The sequence below is a fragment of the Triturus cristatus genome, chromosome 7 (genome assembly GCF_964204655.1).
Source record: "Triturus cristatus chromosome 7, aTriCri1.1, whole genome shotgun sequence".
Classification (NCBI taxonomy): domain Eukaryota; kingdom Metazoa; phylum Chordata; class Amphibia; order Caudata; family Salamandridae; genus Triturus; species Triturus cristatus.
This window is the reverse complement of record NC_140590.1, coordinates 1146671316-1146690084: the sequence shown is the minus strand read 5'-3', so window position 1 is coordinate 1146690084 and position 18769 is coordinate 1146671316. Positions and strand designations below refer to the sequence as shown.

Below are 18769 nucleotides of genomic sequence, written 5' to 3'. Positions count from 1 at the left end.
ATGGGGCTTTCCCATGTGTAATGACCTATTGCTGGAGTTATATCACTTTTGTGACACACTCCAGCAATGCGTAATTTTTGCACCTACAGACGTATCTGCAACTGCTTGAGACATGATGCGTCATACTGTAAATATGACGCATCATTGGTGTCGCAAGGATAGCGCAATGAAAAGTGACGCATCGCTGTTTTCTCGCAGCGATGAGTCACTTTTCATAAATTAGGCCCTAAGATTCTACAATGCCCCTGCCATGTGACCACCCCCCCCCCCCCCCCCCTCCCACCTGAGACGCGCGCGACCCCGGGACTGGCCGGAGGTGACTCAAGCGCAAACCTGGTCATAGGAGGTGAAAGTGCGCATGCGCACCTCGAGTAAGGTGCTCTTTATAGTGAAAGGGGAGAGGTTTTCCTGGAGCCCGTTCTCTTTAAAGTCTGACTTTATTGGGGAGTCAGCCCAATATTAAACATCACTATCACTATCGACGGATCGACCTACCCTTCATTCAAAATGAACAAACAGCCTGTCGAGAAGTGCGCAGCACCAGCAGCAGAGCACCTCAGACAGAGACAGCCTTCTGACAGTACCCTACTGACACGCACTTTTCTTGTCCAGTGACCGCTTCTGGTGACATCGTAAAGGACTGCACGACCTCAATATAAATGAATAACGCGTATAGAACGCTTCCTCCCACACCCGCGCCGCTTCTAAGCGCAGTAACCCAGAGGTGATTATAAATCTACTTAATCAACAGCAAAAAAAGGCAGCTGGCCCAAAGTACTACATTTTCCTTACGCCTTATTCATATCTAGAACGCAGTCATTGAAACTATAGACTCCCCCCCCAGGTTTTGTCCGATGTTTGTCAATCTATGGTACTTCATTTCCTAACAAATAAGCAGCCTCTGTGTCTGTGGGCCGCTCTCCCGCTGGTGTAGGTGGGGCCCACCCCTAATGTGGCGCACAGAAAGAAGGAATCAGACGAGGAAGGAGGCCCCGGTCCCCATGCGGCCGGCACGAGCCAGGCTCCTTTAGGGGACGAGCTCCTTCGTTGCAGGAGAGGGGCCATCAAGAGCCCACGTGCAGAATACAGTTCAGGCTTCAAAATGTAGTTACTAACGCAGGACTGCGTGGAGCAAAGTGTTCCCCTGCCAGGCTCCTTGGCAAACAGTGTCTGCCTTTCCAACGAGCTTGCCTTTTCCCCCGTGTGTCCAAATATCGGCCCTCTGTGATCTCTGACCTAACAAGCCCTCCAAAGACAGAAGTGTGGAGATCATCTCCTTCCAGAGCCTTAATTACCTTCTGCTGCTAATTAACTGTAGAACAATGGGCCGCAGCCATCCCTTGAGAGATCAGCTTTGGCCGATGGAAGGGATAATCTTCACGTCCTCCTATTAAAGTCTGCCCAGCTTCTGTCCAATTTATTCCACATGAAATACCTTCCAGCAGCTGGAGGTAGGCATTGCGAAGGCCCCCAAGGCCGCGGCGCAGGTAGGCATTGTATAGGCCGCCAAGGCTACGGCGCGTCCCCTAGTCAAGCTGACAGATGTGATTGCAAGTTCAGGTCCATCAGCTGCATCCTGAAGGTTAAGCCTCCAGCTGGATACCACGATGACCAGGATGCACCTGCGCAAACCCTCGTTGCGCGCAATCTGCGCCCGCACCTTGCGCCACACCACAGCCCACGGGATCCCCAGCATCCTGCGGTCCCGGGGTCGACTGCAGCGCTGCTGCTGGGCAGGGTTTGTGCTGCTGGTGCTGGCCTGTATGGTCTGGCAGTGCAGTCAGGTGATCGCCACGTTCTTGCGCTACCCAACCCAGGAGAAGGTCACTATGGTGAACAGCCCACGCCTGGCCTTCCCAGCAGTCACATTTTGCAACCTGAATCGTGCCCGAATGTCGAAGCTCAACTCTTCTCGCTTTCGCTTCCTATCCAGCGAGCTGCCTTTCCTTTTCAGGAGAGGTGGCACCCAGAACGAGAGCACCGCACCAGAGGGCATTTCGGTTGGAGATGATCGACAGTTCGCATTTGCGCTTTCGAGGTTGACAGTCCAGGAGCAGAAGGAACTAGGCCACCAGCTCGAGGACATGCTCATATCATGCGTCTTCCATGGGGAAATTTGTGATCAGAGGTAAGAGTCACTAATTGTGCGGCAAACCTTCTGTGATGTCCCAAGTGGTATCAAGGTGTGGGTATCTTGAGGCACAACATGACCTTGAATAACTCCTGTCCTGGAAATAGTCATATCCTATGATCCTCTCATGCCTGTCATACTCCCCTGTGTCCCTTAAAATATGTATCACACACAAGAGGGTCTAGAGTAGGACAATGCTACAGGGTAAACTTCTTATCCTGTACCACTACTGCATAAATATAACTCACACCATGTATAGGGTAGCAAGGAATGACAAATAAAAAACAAGAAAACTTAGGGCACAACCAGGTTGTGGACGAAAGCCCTCACTCACCCGAGGGTGACATGCTTCATCATTGGGTTCCTCCAACACATGGGGACCGCAAGGCATCCCATGTGGGCTACGACTTAACCCCAGGGGAAAGGAGCAGGAGTGCAAAGCACGTGTTGGATCTACCAACTCAGGATGGTAAGGAGGGGCAGAGTGCAATAGTGAAAAGTGAGTAAATACTACCTACATCGGGGCAACAACTTTATTCTTCCTTCCATCAGTGGTAGTGATTAAAAAGCAAGTGAAGAAAGGGTTAAATATATATATATATACCCTAACTATTATTCGGTCAACATGTTTCTGCCATAGTGACAATTAAGTTCTGGGCATTCGTCAGGACCTGTAGACCTCAGTCACTTTGCTAGTGAAGGTGCAAAAAATAAGTGAAATGTTTAAGGTACTTAGGCCTCCATACTTGACCGCAGGTGTAAGTCCTCATTGTTGTTGGTCAAAAGGCTCTGTAGGATAAAAAAACATAAATTTACTTATTTTAAGTGACCTATTGTGAAATAATAACAACAACCTTCATGTGTGCCCGACGAATGCCCAGAACTTAATTGTCACTATGGCAGAAACATGTTGACCGAGTAATAGTTAGGTTATATATGTTTGACCCTTTCTTTACTTGCTTTTTAATCACTACCACTGATGGAAGGAAGTATAAAGTTGTTACCCCGATGTAGGTAGTGTTTACTCACTTTTCACTATTGTACTCTGCCCCTCCTTACCATCCTCAGTTGGTAGATCCAACACGTGCTTTGCACTCCTGCTCCTTCCCCCTGGGGTTAAGTCGTAGCCCACATGGTGTACCTTGCGGTCCCCATGTGTTGGAGGAACCCAATGATGAAGTATGTCACCCTCGGGTGAGTGAGGGTTTTCGTCCACAACCTGGTTGTGCCCTAAGTTTTCTTGTTTTTTATTCCCTTAAAATATGGTCATCAAATAACATTTTCTGGATGTCAAACTGTTCTCTGAGAAAGTGTGCACTGAAATTAAATCTCTTTTCTCTCATATGATGTCATTTTTGGGAATTTAAACCCTGCCACAAGGATGCAGGTTTTTAGTGCTTTTTGCATATGACGACACATGTGTGCCTGTAGGCGAGGCCTCATAAAGGATGATGTTTATAGGTTGATATGGAGTACATCAATGATCTGAGGAATATCATTCACGCAGATCAGTTCTACTAAGGTTTCCCCAACCTTATAGACTCATTGATGAGTGGCAAGCTGCCCTTCCCATGTTCCTCTAGTTCTGGGGCTTCTAATGCAAGAAGCTGTCACTTCAAGATCAATAAGTTGAAATTGGAAAGTTAAGGCTTCTTGGCACATCTGTCTAACCTCATTTCTGATACTACTGCTGAGAGCTTCAATAGAGAGCTGGTCTGGAGCTCCACCCCTTTGATGTTGGCAGTTCATATATTCTGAAAGTACTGCTGCCCTACTAATTTGTGCAGATGTGTTTCATTCCCTTCACATGATAACTCAATATCCTTCATTGTGACTGAACATCACAATTGCGAGCAGTCACTGATATGCCCAGGCTTATCTCAACCCCATTATCCTTGTCCATTTTTAAGGATGACCCTACATCTGTTCATAAGATGCTGGAACAGTCATCTCTTCTAATATTGCATATTTCCATGTAAGATCTAATTCCCATATTTAAGGTGTAGACTCTGGGAGGTCATTAATAACTGGTGTACAACCTATGTAATAGGAGAAGCATGATTTTCTCTAAAACCAAATAGGTCCTATGTAACCCGCCCTCAAGTATGTTGGTATATGTAGGGCTATGCATGGCACAATCATTTATCCGTGCTCTGAAGCCTGCCGGTTAAGCAGGGGCCTGGATGTCCTGGATTGTGTAACCAATTTACATCCCTTATTTCGAAGCACTGTACTGCAAGATTTGTTCATAATTCAAGCCATCATAGGGCAGATCAGTCCCTGTATTTCCAGTGCTTAATGTATGCCAATGGTTGGAGGTGCTGGACACTCATTTATGAGGGCTGGGACTTATTTCTCCTCAGCAGGTTTTAACCAAGAGCAAAAGAGAGGAAAGCAGAAGAGAGGGGAAAAAGAGAGAGAGAAAGGCAGGACATTAGTGACAATGGAAAAATCATGGATGAAAAAGAACCTACAAGGACATGACTACAACATAAAACATCTGAACAAATACATAAGCCCTAGAATTCCATGTGTTGTTGGTTAAAAGGTCAGGACTGGCTGAAGGGCAGTGTCGTTATTAAGGCCTCATGAACCATCTGTCCACCCACTCACCATGTTGTGGGCAAGAGAGTGTATCTTGGAGTCCCCTAGTACTGTCGCCTGAAGCAAATATTCTGTGTTTGCAGTGAATAATGGAGATGGCTATGTGCAAGCTCCAGTCTGCTTATGCTCCTTTTGGGGATCCCAAAACGCTTTTTTCCCCATGCAATGTCTTTGGGGATTTTGCAATTTTTAGACATGGCTAAAGCCTGAACCACTCAAAGGAATTACAGTAAATTTGTCATAAAGGTAGATCTTGGTCCAGAAAGCGTCCTTTCGTAATTTGGTGTAAATCAATGAAATACTTTGAGAGTTATTAGAGAACGAAATGTATAGATAGCTAGGGACTTGGATCCACCCACGGGGGATTTGCGGATACTAGCTTTATCCGCGGATCCAGGGGAAAAGCAAAGTCATGATTGGCTGGACGCAACCTGAAAATAATGTTGCGGCCGCTATTTTGTATGTTGCTTGGCCAGGGCGAGGGAAAAAAAAAGTTTCAAAACACATAAGGGGTCAGGATATAGATATTCTGACCCAATAGGACACCCAGAGGTGTCCATCGGGCAAGAAATTGTCCCAAAACATTTTTTGGGAAAGAATCAAAGATCCACGAGTAAACACGGATCTTAAGTCCATTAGAAAAAAAAACTCCCCCTCACACATCATATCGCTGCCGTGCATGACCAAAGGCCATGAGCAGCATGGGGTTGGATCGTGGGCGGCGGGGGTTGTATTAACATACAGTAATTATGTATTACTTTATGTTAAAAATTTATAGAAATTCACAGAAAAAAGCAAAGCTTACAGGGTTGTTATAGTTAGGTTGATGTTTTACCCACACAAAACCATAGAATTTCAGCAGTTATAGGCATACTTATAAATATACTTATCTGATGAAACTATAACTTTTGCTGTCAAGTAGCTTTAGGCCATGAGTTATAGTAACTTCTATGGTTTTGTGGGTAAAACAACAATCTAACTATAACGTCTCTGTGACCTTTGTAATTTTTCATCTCTCTCTCTCTCTCTATATATATATATATATATCCAAGAAAAAGCACCCAACTTGGAGAGCCAGCATGCGTTGTATCAATTCTTTATTCCGTCAGGCAGCCCCACTAGACAAACTTCCATTGCACAGCATTTATCTCGCCGACATTTTCCTTACGCGTTTCGGGCGTCCTCGCGCCCTTGCTCACAGGTGTTGGCAATGAGGACAGGCAGCATACCGCAACTCTTTATACCCAGCATTCTCTGTGCCATAGTGGGCGTGTCCTGCAAGGTGCATGCTGGAATATTGAGTTCATGTACTGCAATTAGTTGTTGAAAGCGGCCGCCAAAGACCCCATGTAGAATTCTAACCCCAGTGGGTTGCTGTGGCAAAAGGGGCTTGTTGCAAGACTGTGATGTCCAAACAGTGGATACAGCGCTCCGTGTTACGCTGTTGAATAACTGCGCTCGGACCCGCACATCCGCGGGAGGGCTCTCCGCGACCCGGGTAAGGCCGCAATTAATATCCAAGAAAAAGCACCCAACTTGGAGAGCCAGCATGCGTTGTATCAATTCTTTATTCCGTCAGGCAGCCCCGCTAGACAAACTTCCATTGCACAGCATTTATCTCGCCGACATTTTCCTTACGCGTTTCGGGCGTCCTCGCGCCCTTGCTCACAGGTGTTGGCAATGAGGACAGGCAGCATACCGCAACTCTTTATACCCAGCATTCTCTGTGCCATAGTGGGCGTGTCCTGCAAGGTGCATGCTGGAATATTGAGTTCATGTACTGCAATTAGTTGTTGAAAGCGGCCGCCAAAGACCCCATGTAGAATTCTAACCCCAGTGGGTTGCTGTGGCAAAAGGGGCTTGTTGCAAGACTGTGATGTCCAAACAGTGGATACAGCGCTCCGTGTTACGCTGTTGAATAACTGCGCTCGGACCCGCACATCCGCGGGAGGGCTCTCCGCGACCCGGGTAAGGCCGCAATTAATATCCAAGAAAAAGCACCCAACTTGGAGAGCCAGCATGCGTTGTATCAATTCTTTATTCCGTCAGGAAGCCCCGCTAGACAAACTTCCATTGCACAGCATTTATCTCGCCGACATTTTCCTTACGCGTTTCGGGCGTCCTCGCGCCCTTGCTCACAGGTGTTGGCAATGAGGACAGGCAGTATACCGCAACTCTTTATACCCAGCATTCTCTGTGCCATAGTGGGCGTGTCCTGCAAGGTGCATGCTGGAATATTGAGTTCATGTACTGCAATTAGTTGTTGAAAGCGGCCGCCAAAGACCCCATGTAGAATTCTAACCCCAGTGGGTTGCTGTGGCAAAAGGGGCTTGTTGCAAGACTGTGATGTCCAAACAGTGGATACAGCGCTCCGTGTTACGCTGTTGAATAACTGCGCTCGGACCCGCACATCCGCGGGAGGGCTCTCCGCGACCCGGGTAAGGCCGCAATAATATCCAAGAAAAAGCACCCAACTTGGAGAGCCAGCATGCGTTGTATCAATTCTTTATTCCGTCAGGCAGCCCCGCTAGACAAACTTCCATTGCACAGCATTTATCTCGCCGACATTTTCCTTACGCGTTTCGGGCGTCCTCGCGCCCTTGCTCACAGGTGTTGGCAATGAGGGCAGGCAGCATACCGCAACTCTTTATACCCAGCATTCTCTGTGCCATAGTGGGCGTGTCCTGCAAGGTGCATGCTGGAATATTGAGTTCATGTACTGCAATTAGTTGTTGAAAGCGGCCGCCAAAGACCCCATGTAGAATTCTAACCCCAGTGGGTTGCTGTGGCAAAAGGGGCTTGTTGCAAGACTGTGATGTCCAAACAGTGGATACAGCGCTCCGTGTTACGCTGTTGAATAACTGCGCTCGGACCCGCACATCCGCGGGAGGGCTCTCCGCGACCCGGGTAAGGCCGCAATTAATATCCAAGAAAAAGCACCCAACTTGGAGAGCCAGCATGCGTTGTATCAATTCTTTATTCCGTCAGGCAGCCCCGCTAGACAAACTTCCATTGCACAGCATTTATCTCGCCGACATTTTCCTTACGCGTTTCGGGCGTCCTCGCGCCCTTGCTCACAGGTGTTGGCAATGAGGATAGGCAGCATACCGCAACTCTTTATACCCAGCATTCTCTGTGCCATAGTGGGCGTGTCCTGCAAGGTGCATGCTGGAATATTGAGTTCATGTACTGCAATTAGTTGTTGAAAGCGGCCGCCAAAGACCCCATGTAGAATTCTAACCCCAGTGGGTTGCTGTGGCAAAAGGGGCTTGTTGCAAGACTGTGATGTCCAAACAGTGGATACAGCGCTCCGTGTTACGCTGTTGAATAACTGCGCTCGGACCCGCACATCCGCGGGAGGGCTCTCCGCGACCCGGGTAAGGCCGCAATTAATATCCAAGAAAAAGCACCCAACTTGGAGAGCCAGCATGCGTTGTATCAATTCTTTATTCCGTCAGGCAGCCCCGCTAGACAAACTTCCATTGCACAGCATTTATCTCGCCGACATTTTCCTTACGCGTTTCGGGCGTCCTCGCGCCCTTGCTCACAGGTGTTGGCAATGAGGACAGGCAGTATACCGCAACTCTTTATACCCAGCATTCTCTGTGCCATAGTGGGCGTGTCCTGCAAGGTGCATGCTGGAATATTGAGTTCATGTACTGCAATTAGTTGTTGAAAGCGGCCGCCAAAGACCCCATGTAGAATTCTAACCCCAGTGGGTTGCTGTGGCAAAAGGGGCTTGTTGCAAGACTGTGATGTCCAAACAGTGGATACAGCGCTCCGTGTTACGCTGTTGAATAACTGCGCTCGGACCCGCACATCCGCGGGAGGGCTCTCCGCGACCCGGGTAAGGCCGCAATTAATATCCAAGAAAAAGCACCCAACTTGGAGAGCCAGCATGCGTTGTATCAATTCTTTATTCCGTCAGGCAGCCCCGCTAGACAAACTTCCATTGCACAGCATTTATCTCGCCGACATTTTCCTTACGCGTTTCGGGCGTCCTCGCGCCCTTGCTCACAGGTGTTGGCAATGAGGACAGGCAGCATACCGCAACTCTTTATACCCAGCATTCTCTGTGCCATAGTGGGCGTGTCCTGCAAGGTGCATGCTGGAATATTGAGTTCATGTACTGCAATTAGTTGTTGAAAGCGGCCGCCAAAGACCCCATGTAGAATTCTAACCCCAGTGGGTTGCTGTGGCAAAAGGGGCTTGTTGCAAGACTGTGATGTCCAAACAGTGGATACAGCGCTCCGTGTTACGCTGTTGAATAACTGCGCTCGGACCCGCACATCCGCGGGAGGGCTCTCAGCGACCCGGGTAAGGCCACAATTAATATCCAAGAAAAAGCACCCAACTTGGAGAGCCAGCATGCGTTGTATCAATTCTTTATTCCGTCAGGCAGCCCCGCTAGACAAACTTCCATTGCACAGCATTTATCTCGCCGACATTTTCCTTACGCGTTTCGGGCGTCCTCGCTCCCTTGCTCACAGGTGTTGGCAATGAGGACAGGCAGCATACCGCAACTCTTTATACCCAGCATTCTCTGTGCCATAGTGGGCGTGTCCTGCAAGGTGCATGCTGGAATATTGAGTTCATGTACTGCAATTAGTTGTTGAAAGCGGCCGCCAAAGACCCCATGTAGAATTCTAACCCCAGTGGGTTGCTGTGGCAAAAGGGGCTTGTTGCAAGACTGTGATGTCCAAACAGTGGATACAGCGCTCCGTGTTACGCTGTTGAATAACTGCGCTCGGACCCGCACATCCGCGGGAGGGCTCTCCGCGACCCGGGTAAGGACGCAATTAATATCCAAGAAAAAGCACCCAACTTGGAGAGCCAGCATGCGTTGTATCAATTCTTTATTCTGTCAGGCAGCCCCACTAGACAAACTTCCATTGCACAGCATTTATCTCGCCGACATTTTCCTTACGCGTTTCGGGCGTCCTCGCGCCCTTGCTCACAGGTGTTGGCAATGAGGACAGGCAGCATACCGCAACTCTTTATACCCAGCATTCTCTGTGCCATAGTGGGCGTGTCCTGCAAGGTGCATGCTGGAATATTGAGTTCATGTACTGCAATTAGTTGTTGAAAGCGGCCGCCAAAGACCCCATGTAGAATTCTAACCCCAGTGGGTTGCTGTGGCAAAAGGGGCTTGTTGCAAGACTGTGATGTCCAAACAGTGGATACAGCGCTCCGTGTTACGCTGTTGAATAACTGCGCTCGGACCCGCACATCCGCGGGAGGGCTCTCCGCGACCCGGGTAAGGCCGCAATTAATATCCAAGAAAAAGCACCCAACTTGGAGAGCCAGCATGCGTTGTATCAATTCTTTATTCCGTCAGGCAGCCCCGCTAGACAAACTTCCATTGCACAGCATTTATCTCGCCGACATTTTCCTTACGCGTTTCGGGCGTCCTCGCGCCCTTGCTCACAGGTGTTGGCAATGAGGACAGGCAGCATACCGCAACTCTTTATACCCAGCATTCTCTGTGCCATAGTGGGCGTGTCCTGCAAGGTGCATGCTGGAATATTGAGTTCATGTACTGCAATTAGTTGTTGAAAGCGGCCGCCAAAGACCCCATGTAGAATTCTAACCCCAGTGGGTTGCTGTGGCAAAAGGGGCTTGTTGCAAGACTGTGATGTCCAAACAGTGGATACAGCGCTCCGTGTTACGCTGTTGAATAACTGCGCTCGGACCCGCACATCCGCGGGAGGGCTCTCCGCGACCCGGGTAAGGCCGCAATTAATATCCAAGAAAAAGCACCCAACTTGGAGAGCCAGCATGCGTTGTATCAATTCTTTATTCCGTCAGGAAGCCCCGCTAGACAAACTTCCATTGCACAGCATTTATCTCGCCGACATTTTCCTTACGCGTTTCGGGCGTCCTCGCGCCCTTGCTCACAGGTGTTGGCAATGAGGACAGGCAGTATACCGCAACTCTTTATACCCAGCATTCTCTGTGCCATAGTGGGCGTGTCCTGCAAGGTGCATGCTGGAATATTGAGTTCATGTACTGCAATTAGTTGTTGAAAGCGGCCGCCAAAGACCCCATGTAGAATTCTAACCCCAGTGGGTTGCTGTGGCAAAAGGGGCTTGTTGCAAGACTGTGATGTCCAAACAGTGGATACAGCGCTCCGTGTTACGCTGTTGAATAACTGCGCTCGGACCCGCACATCCGCGGGAGGGCTCTCAGCGACCCGGGTAAGGCCACAATTAATATCCAAGAAAAAGCACCCAACTTGGAGAGCCAGCATGCGTTGTATCAATTCTTTATTCCGTCAGGCAGCCCCGCTAGACAAACTTCCATTGCACAGCATTTATCTCGCCGACATTTTCCTTACGCGTTTCGGGCGTCCTCGCTCCCTTGCTCACAGGTGTTGGCAATGAGGACAGGCAGCATACCGCAACTCTTTATACCCAGCATTCTCTGTGCCATAGTGGGCGTGTCCTGCAAGGTGCATGCTGGAATATTGAGTTCATGTACTGCAATTAGTTGTTGAAAGCGGCCGCCAAAGACCCCATGTAGAATTCTAACCCCAGTGGGTTGCTGTGGCAAAAGGGGCTTGTTGCAAGACTGTGATGTCCAAACAGTGGATACAGCGCTCCGTGTTACGCTGTTGAATAACTGCGCTCGGACCCGCACATCCGCGGGAGGGCTCTCCGCGACCCGGGTAAGGCCGCAATTAATATCCAAGAAAAAGCACCCAACTTGAAGAGTGTTAGACGGACCGGGAGGGTCGGCCGAGGACAAGGGGAGAGGTCTCCGGGGAGAGCCGTCTCCAGCGATCGTACAGATGAATAACTTCCCCCCCACAGATATACACCACACAAGGATAAGATTTAGCGTTCTTTATAGGTGATTTCTTACGATGAAATGGTACAAGGAGGTCTGGACTCAGGGGTCCCCTCGATTCGAGTCTCTTGGTTTGGGGAAAGGGGGTAGCGGGACAGTCTGGTTACCAGTCTGGTAGCTGAGATGGTATGGTGGATAGCTCACAATCCTCGAGCTCGGTGTTCTAGCTTGGACGGGCCGCGGCAGCGCCAGCAGGTCCCGGTGAAGATGGTCGTTACACGGTCCGCGGCAGCGCCAGCAGGTCCCGGTGAAGATGGTCGTTACACGGTCCGCGGCAGCGACAGCAGGTCCCGATGAAGGTGGTTGTTACAACGGTCCGCGGCAGCGCCAGCAGGTCCCGACGAGGATGGATGTTGCAGAAGGCCGCGGCAGCGCCAGCAGGCAGGACGATAGTTCACAAGGCAGGGCTACGGTAGCGCCAGTAGTCCGTCAAGGCTGAGTTCTCTCGTTGTCTCTCGACTCCAGGATACAACTGCCTTCCTGCTCTGGAGCTGCCCTAGTTATAGGTCTGGCGCCCTTTGATGTCCGGACCCTCGCACTTGGAGGTCGGGGGGTCCGGGATGAGGGAGTCCAGACACCCAGCAGGGGGTGGAGCCAGCGCCTGGGGGAGCTGGAGGGTGATCGGCACCTGGCGGGGGAGAGCCCTCGACGCTTCTTTCTCCCATTGACCTGCCAAGTGGTCCGTTCACCTCCTGGGTGGATGGTGGTGCCGGGATGTCGGGGCCGGCCAGGCCCAGGGTTAGGGTTGGGCTGAGGCCACGTGGCCTCGTGGCGCAGTGTCCAAGATGGCGGCTGATCCGGCCGGGGGAGCCGGTAGTGGTTCGGTCCCATGATACATGGATGTCCGGGGGCAGGAGTTCCGTTGGGAGACGGGGTGCGGGTTGCCCTTGGGGGTAACACCTGGGAGTCCGGGGTTTGGGCCCTGTCGTGCGGGGGGGGAGCAAGCCCTTCATGTGGCCTGTCCAACATGCGTCCCCCCCAGCTGAAGGCGGGGAGAGTCACCCATCCTCTTGGGGACTCTCCTCGTCGAGGCGGAAAAAGCGTGACAGGCCATCTGCGTTGGCGTGGTCTTGGCCCGGTCGATGTTCCACAGTGAAGTCCATTCCCTGCAGGGAGATGGACCAGCGCAATAGTTTTGGGTTTTCCCCCCGCATCTGCATTAGCCACTGCAGGGGTCGATGGTCGGTTTGCACCCGGAAGTGGGTACCGAAGAGATAGGGCCGGAGCTTTTTGAGGGCCCACACTACTGCGAAGGCCTCCCTCTCGATTGTGCTCCAGCGCTGTTCTCGGGCCAGGAGGCGTCTGCTGATGAAGGCCACCGGCTGGTCAAGACCCTCGGGGTTCAGCTGGGAAAGAACCGCCCCGATGCCGTGGTCGGAGGCGTCTGTTTGTACAATGAATTCCCGACTGTAATCGGGGGCCTGGAGCACAGGGGCGGTGCACAGGGCGGCCTTCAGCTTCTCGAAGGCCGCTTGACAGTCGGGGGTCCAGTTAATCCTCTTCGGGTGGTTTTTGGACGTGAGACCCGTGAGGAGCCCCACAATGCTGCCATAGTCCCTCACGAACCGCCGGTAGTAGCCGGTGAGTCCCAAGAAGGCTCGGACCTCGGTCTGCGTGACGGGGGGTTGCCAGGACTGGATGGCAGCAATTTTGAGTTGCAGAGGGGCCACCAGACCGCTTCCCACCTGGTGTCCGAGGTAGGTCACGGACCCTTGACCAATTTGGCACTTGCCGGCCTTAATCGTGAGGCCGGCCCGCTGGAGGGCCTGCAGGACCTCTTGGAGGTGGTGGAGGTGGTCGGACCAGTGGCGGCTGTACACAGCGATATCGTCCAGGTAGGCGGCGCTGAACTCTTCGAGCCCCGCCAAGACCTGGTTCACTAGACGTTGAAAAGTAGCGGGGGCATTCTTCATGCCGAAGGGCATGACCTTGAAGTGGTAGTGGCCATCGGGGGTAGACAAGGCGGACCGTTCCTGGGCCCGGGGTGTGAGACCGATCTGCCAGTAGCCCGCTGTCAGATCGAAGATGCTGAGGTAGCGGGCGGCCCCCAGGCGGTCGATCAATTCATCCGCTCGGGGGATAGGATGAGCGTCGGTCCGGGTGACAGCGTTCAAGCCCCGATAGTTGACGCAGAATCGGAGTTCAGGAGTGGTGCCGGGGGCAGCGGCTTTGGGGACCAGTACGACCGGGCTGGCCCAGGGGCTGTCCGAGGGCTCGATGACCCCGAGCGTGAGCATCTTGGATACTTCCTCTTGGATGCAGGCCCGCACCCGATCTGGCACGCGGTAGGCCCGGTGTCGGATAGGGGGACTGTCCCCGGTGTCCACGTCGTGCAAGCACCAAGGGGTGATCCCTGGGGTGAGGGAAAACAGTGTAGCAAACCGCAGCAGGAGGTCCCGGCAGCCCTGGCGTTGCTCTGGGGTGAGGGCATCGGAGAGCCGGACCCCGTCCACGGAACCGTCGTTCTCCTGGGTCTTCAGGAGATCAGGGAGGGGCTCGGAGTCTTCTTCCGCCCCACTGTCTGTAGCCATCAGGAGGCTGAGTTCCGAGCGCACAAAGTGGGGTTTGAGTCTGTTGGTGTGGAGGACCCGGAGGGGGTTCCGGGGGGACTCCATGTCGATGAGGTAGGTGACGGGGCTCTTGCGTTCGACCACTTTGAAGGGCCCCGTCCACTTATCTTGCAAGGCACATGGTTCGGTGGGGGACATCACCCACACTTGTTGACCAGGTTCGAATTCGACGGAGGAGGCATTCTGATCGTACCATTTTTTCATGTCCTCCTGACTGGCCTCGAGGTTCGCTTTTGCCATCTCCCTGAAGCGCCGGGTCTGATTGCGTAGTGCCAGGAGGTACTTGAAGACGTCTGGAGGGGTCTTTAGGGGGGCCATCTCCCAACCTTCTTTGACTAGGCTGAGGGGCCCTCGCACAGGGTGCCCGTACAGGAGTTCGAGAGGGCTAAAGCCGAGGGACTTCTGGGGAACTTCTCGATAGGCGAAGAGGAGGCACGGGAGTAGTACATCCCACTGGCGACGGAGGGGCTCTTCCAATCCCCCAATCATTCCCTTGAGTGTGCGGTTGAATCGCTCAATTAGTCCGTTCCCTTGAGGGTGATAGGGGGTCGTGAATCGGTAGGTGACCCCGCACTGTTGCCAGAGGGACTTCATATATTTCGAGATAAAGTTTGTGCCTCGGTCGCTGACGACTTCTCGGGGGAAGCCCACCCGGGAGAAGATCCCCATTAGGGCCCGGCCGACCACCGGAGCTGTTACAGTTCGCAGGGGCACAGCCTCGGGGTAGCGGGTGGCGTGGTCCACCAGTACCAGGATGAACCGATGTCCTTGTGCCGTGCGGGGGTCCAGGGGCCCCACAATGTCTATTCCTACCCTCTCGAACAGGGTGGTGACCACTGGGAAGGGTTGCAGAGGGGCTTTGAGCTTACGGCCGCTCTTCCCACTGGCCTGGCACGTGGGGCAGGACCGGCAGTGGTTAAGGACGTCGTTCCGCATCTTCGGCCAGAAAAAGTGGGTCACTAGGCGACTGTAGGTTTTGTCCTGGCCCAGGTGTCCAGCCAGGGGAACATCGTGGGCCAAGGTTAGTAGGAAGTCTGTGAAACGGAGGGGCACCACCAGCACTCGACTGGCCCCTAACTCCGCGATTCTTTGTTCACTGTATAGCAGGTCGTTATCCCAATAGACCCAATGGGTTCCGGTGGAGTCCCCTGCGCTCTGGGCGCTGGCTTGCTGGCGGAGTCCCTCGAGGGAGGGGCAGGTCTTCTGCTCCTGGCGGAACTGTTCCTGGGTGGGCCCCCCTTCTTGACGCCACTGAGCCAGGCCGGGAAGGTCCTGGGGCTGGGCGACCCCTTCGGGCGTTGGCTCTGGGGGGTCGGTATAGTCGTTGTCCTCTACTGGAGCGACCGGGGGAGGAGGTGCTGGCCATTCTGGTTCTTCTGGTCGGGGGACGGCACGGGCGGCCATGGACCGGGTGGTTACGCAGGCCCAGTCCGGGAGGCCCAGCATCCCCAGGTGCTCTCTTCTTTCGACGGCGGCCCACGGGGAACTCTCAAGGTCATTCCCCAGGAGGCAGTCCACGGGGGCATCATCCCGGACCATCACCTTCAACAGGCCGGAGACCCCTCCCCATTCGAAGGGGACGCAGGCCATCCGACACAGACTTTCGGAATTGTCGGCTGAGCGGACGGGGCAGAGAATGTTCGGCAGGATCTGCTCTGGTTTCACCAGGTGACAGCGGACGGCCGTCACACTGGCCCCTGTGTCACGTAGGGCTTCGGCCCGACGCCCATTAATGTTCACCCACTGGCCATATTTCCGGGTGTTGGCGGGTAGGGGAGCCCGCGGGACCATGTCTTTTCCCCCTAGGCACGCTAGAACCATGGCGGCCGGTTCCCACTCTTGTTGTGCCTGCTCATATTCTTCCTGTTCCTCGGAGATTTGTTTTCCCCCCAGGGCGGCGGCAGCTACCTGGCGGGGCTTTGGCGTTTGGTTCTGCGGGCAGCTCGGGTCATTGGCGTAGTGGCCGACTCGCTGGCATCGGTGACACGTGACATTGGCTCGGAACCCCGGGCGCATCGGGGGGTTGCCCCGGCCAGCCGGGGGCGGGGTGCTGGCCGCGGGAGTGGCCGGGATGGTGTCTCTCCCTCGCCCCTGGCCTCCTCCTCCTCCTCGGGGACGGTGCTGCCCTTGGTTGTTTCGGTTTTGCTCGTGTGGCCCTCTCCGGCCCACTCGGGTGCTTTCCCATCGGTCAGCTTCGGCGGCGAGTTGCCGTGGGTCAGTCAATTTACTGTCGAGGAGGTGCTGCCTGAGCTCGACGAAGCAGTTGTTAGACAGGTGCTCCCACACCATAAGATTAAAGAGTTGCTCGTAGGTCGTTACGTGGCTTCCCTTGATCCAACCCTCGAAGGCTCGGCTGAAATAGTTGACGTATTCCACCCAAGTTGTACCCGGGTGCAGTCTCGGAACCTCTGGCGGTACATTTCGGGTGTGAGCCCATATCGGGTGAGGAGGGCAGCCTTCATGTGGTCATAGGATGACATCTGATGATCTGGGAGCTGCAGTAGGGCATCGCGGCCTTCGTTGACGAACCTCCCCCATAGGCCGGCTCCCCAGTCACTCCGATCGATCCGGTGGGAGGTCATGGCGATCTCGTAGGCTTTGAACCACTGTTGTATGTCGTCCTCTCGGACATACTCTCGGACAACATCCTTGGGGATGTGGACTTTCTTCTCGGTTGCTCCCGGGGTGTGCGGTCGCTCAGGCACCCCCGGTTCTTTATTCTGTTTCCGAAGTTCTATTTCCGCCAGTTTGCGCTCGTGTTCGAATGTTAGTCTTTTTTCTTCGAGCTCTCTCTGCCTCTGTTTTTCTTCCCGTTCTTCTCGGAGCCGCAGATGTTCTAGATTTAGTTTTTGCTCGGCTAACTTTAGTTCACCGTCCATCTTGAGTCGTGCCATTTCCAACTCATGTAATCTGGTTTTTTCTCTTTCTTGGATCTCTTCCTGCGAGAGGCCCGTTCCTCGCTCCTCGGGAGCTGTGGCGTTCCCCTCTGGTGCTACACCGTTTTGGTCGGGGGATCCGGCGACCCCGGTTTCCGCCCACGACTCAAGGGCGTGCTTCAAATCGTCTTTGGTACTCATGCCGGTGGTAGCAATGCCTAGTTCCATGCAGAATTGTTTAAGTTCGCGATGGCTATACTCTTCCAATTTATCCATTTGGAATTTCTCGGTGGAACCGCTATCTTTGGTTGACATCGTGGTTTTGTCGTGGGGTGAGCTACTCTCTGTACGATTACGCGTTGATTCGGATCGCGCCGCTGGCCACCAATGTTAGACGGACCGGGAGGGTCGGCCGAGGACAAGGGGAGAGGTCTCCGGGGAGAGCCGTCTCCAGCGATCGTACAGATGAATAACTTCCCCCCCCACAGATATACACCACACAAGGATAAGATTTAGCGTTCTTTATAGGTGATTTCTTACGATGAAATGGTACAAGGAGGTCTGGACTCAGGGGTCCCCTCGATTCGAGTCTCTTGGTTTGGGGAAAGGGGGTAGCGGGACAGTCTGGTTACCAGTCTGGTAGCTGAGATGGTATGGTGGATAGCTCACAATCCTCGAGCTCGGTGTTCTAGCTTGGACGGGCCGCGGCAGCGCCAGCAGGTCCCGGTGAAGATGGTCGTTACACGGTCCGCGGCAGCGCCAGCAGGTCCCGGTGAAGATGGTCGTTACACAGTCCGCGGCAGCGCCAGCAGGTCCCGATGAAGGTGGTCGTTACAACGGTCCGCGGCAGCGCCAGCAGGTCCCGACGAGGATGGATGTTGCAGAAGGCCGCGGCAGCGCCAGCAGGCAGGACGATAGTTCACAAGGCAGGGCTACGGCAGCGCCAGTAGTCCGTCAAGGCTGAGTTCTCTCGGTGTCTCTCGACTCCAGGATACAACTGCCTTCCTGCTCTGGAGCTGCCCTAGTTATAGGTCTGGCGCCCTTTGATGTCCGGACCCTCGCACTTGGAGGTCGGGGGGTCCGGGATGAGGGAGTCCAGACACCCAGCAGGGGGTGGAGCCACCGCCTGGGGGAGCTGGAGGGTGATCGGCACCTGGCGGGGGAGAGCCCTCGACGCTTCTTTCTCCCATTGACCTGCCAAGTGGTCCGTTCACCTCCTGGGTGGATGGTGGTGCCGGGATGTCGGGGCCGGCCAGGCCCAGGGTTACGGTCGGGCTGAGGCCACGCGGCCTCGTGGCGCAGTGTCCAAGATGGCGGCTGATCCGGCCAGGGGAGCCGGTAGTGGTTCGGTCCCATGATACATGGATGTCCGGGAGCAGGAGTTCCGTTGGGAGACGGGGTGCGGGTTGCCCTTGGGGGTAACACCTGGGAGTCCGGGGTTTGGGCCCTGTCGTGCGAGGGGGGAGCAAGCCCTTCATGTGGCCTGTCCAACAGAGAGCCAGCATGCGTTGTATCAATTCTTTATTCCGTCAGGCAGCCCCGCTAGACAAACTTCCATTGCACAGCATTTATCTCGCCGACATTTTCCTTACGCGTTTCGGGCGTCCTCGCGCCCTTGCTCACAGGTGTTGGCAATGAGGACAGGCAGCATACCGCAACTCTTTATACCCAGCATTCTCTGTGCCATAGTGGGCGTGTCCTGCAAGGTGCATGCTGGAATATTGAGTTCATGTACTGCA

The 18769-nt window shown here is 53.6% G+C and overlaps 1 protein-coding gene across 1 annotated transcript in view; it reads left to right on the top strand.

The window, feature by feature from the left end:
- Nucleotides 1-1748: 1748 nt before the first annotated feature.
- LOC146811277 (epithelial sodium channel subunit beta-2-like) overlaps nucleotides 1749-18769 on the top strand; it is a 254912-nt gene continuing 237891 nt past the window's right edge. Inside the window, exon 1 of the mRNA XM_085614502.1 lies at nucleotides 1749-2128. Within this exon, the coding sequence (XP_085470628.1) occupies nucleotides 1764-2128 (365 nt within the window). The 5' untranslated portion in view covers nucleotides 1749-1763. The remainder of the gene's footprint in view (nucleotides 2129-18769) is intronic.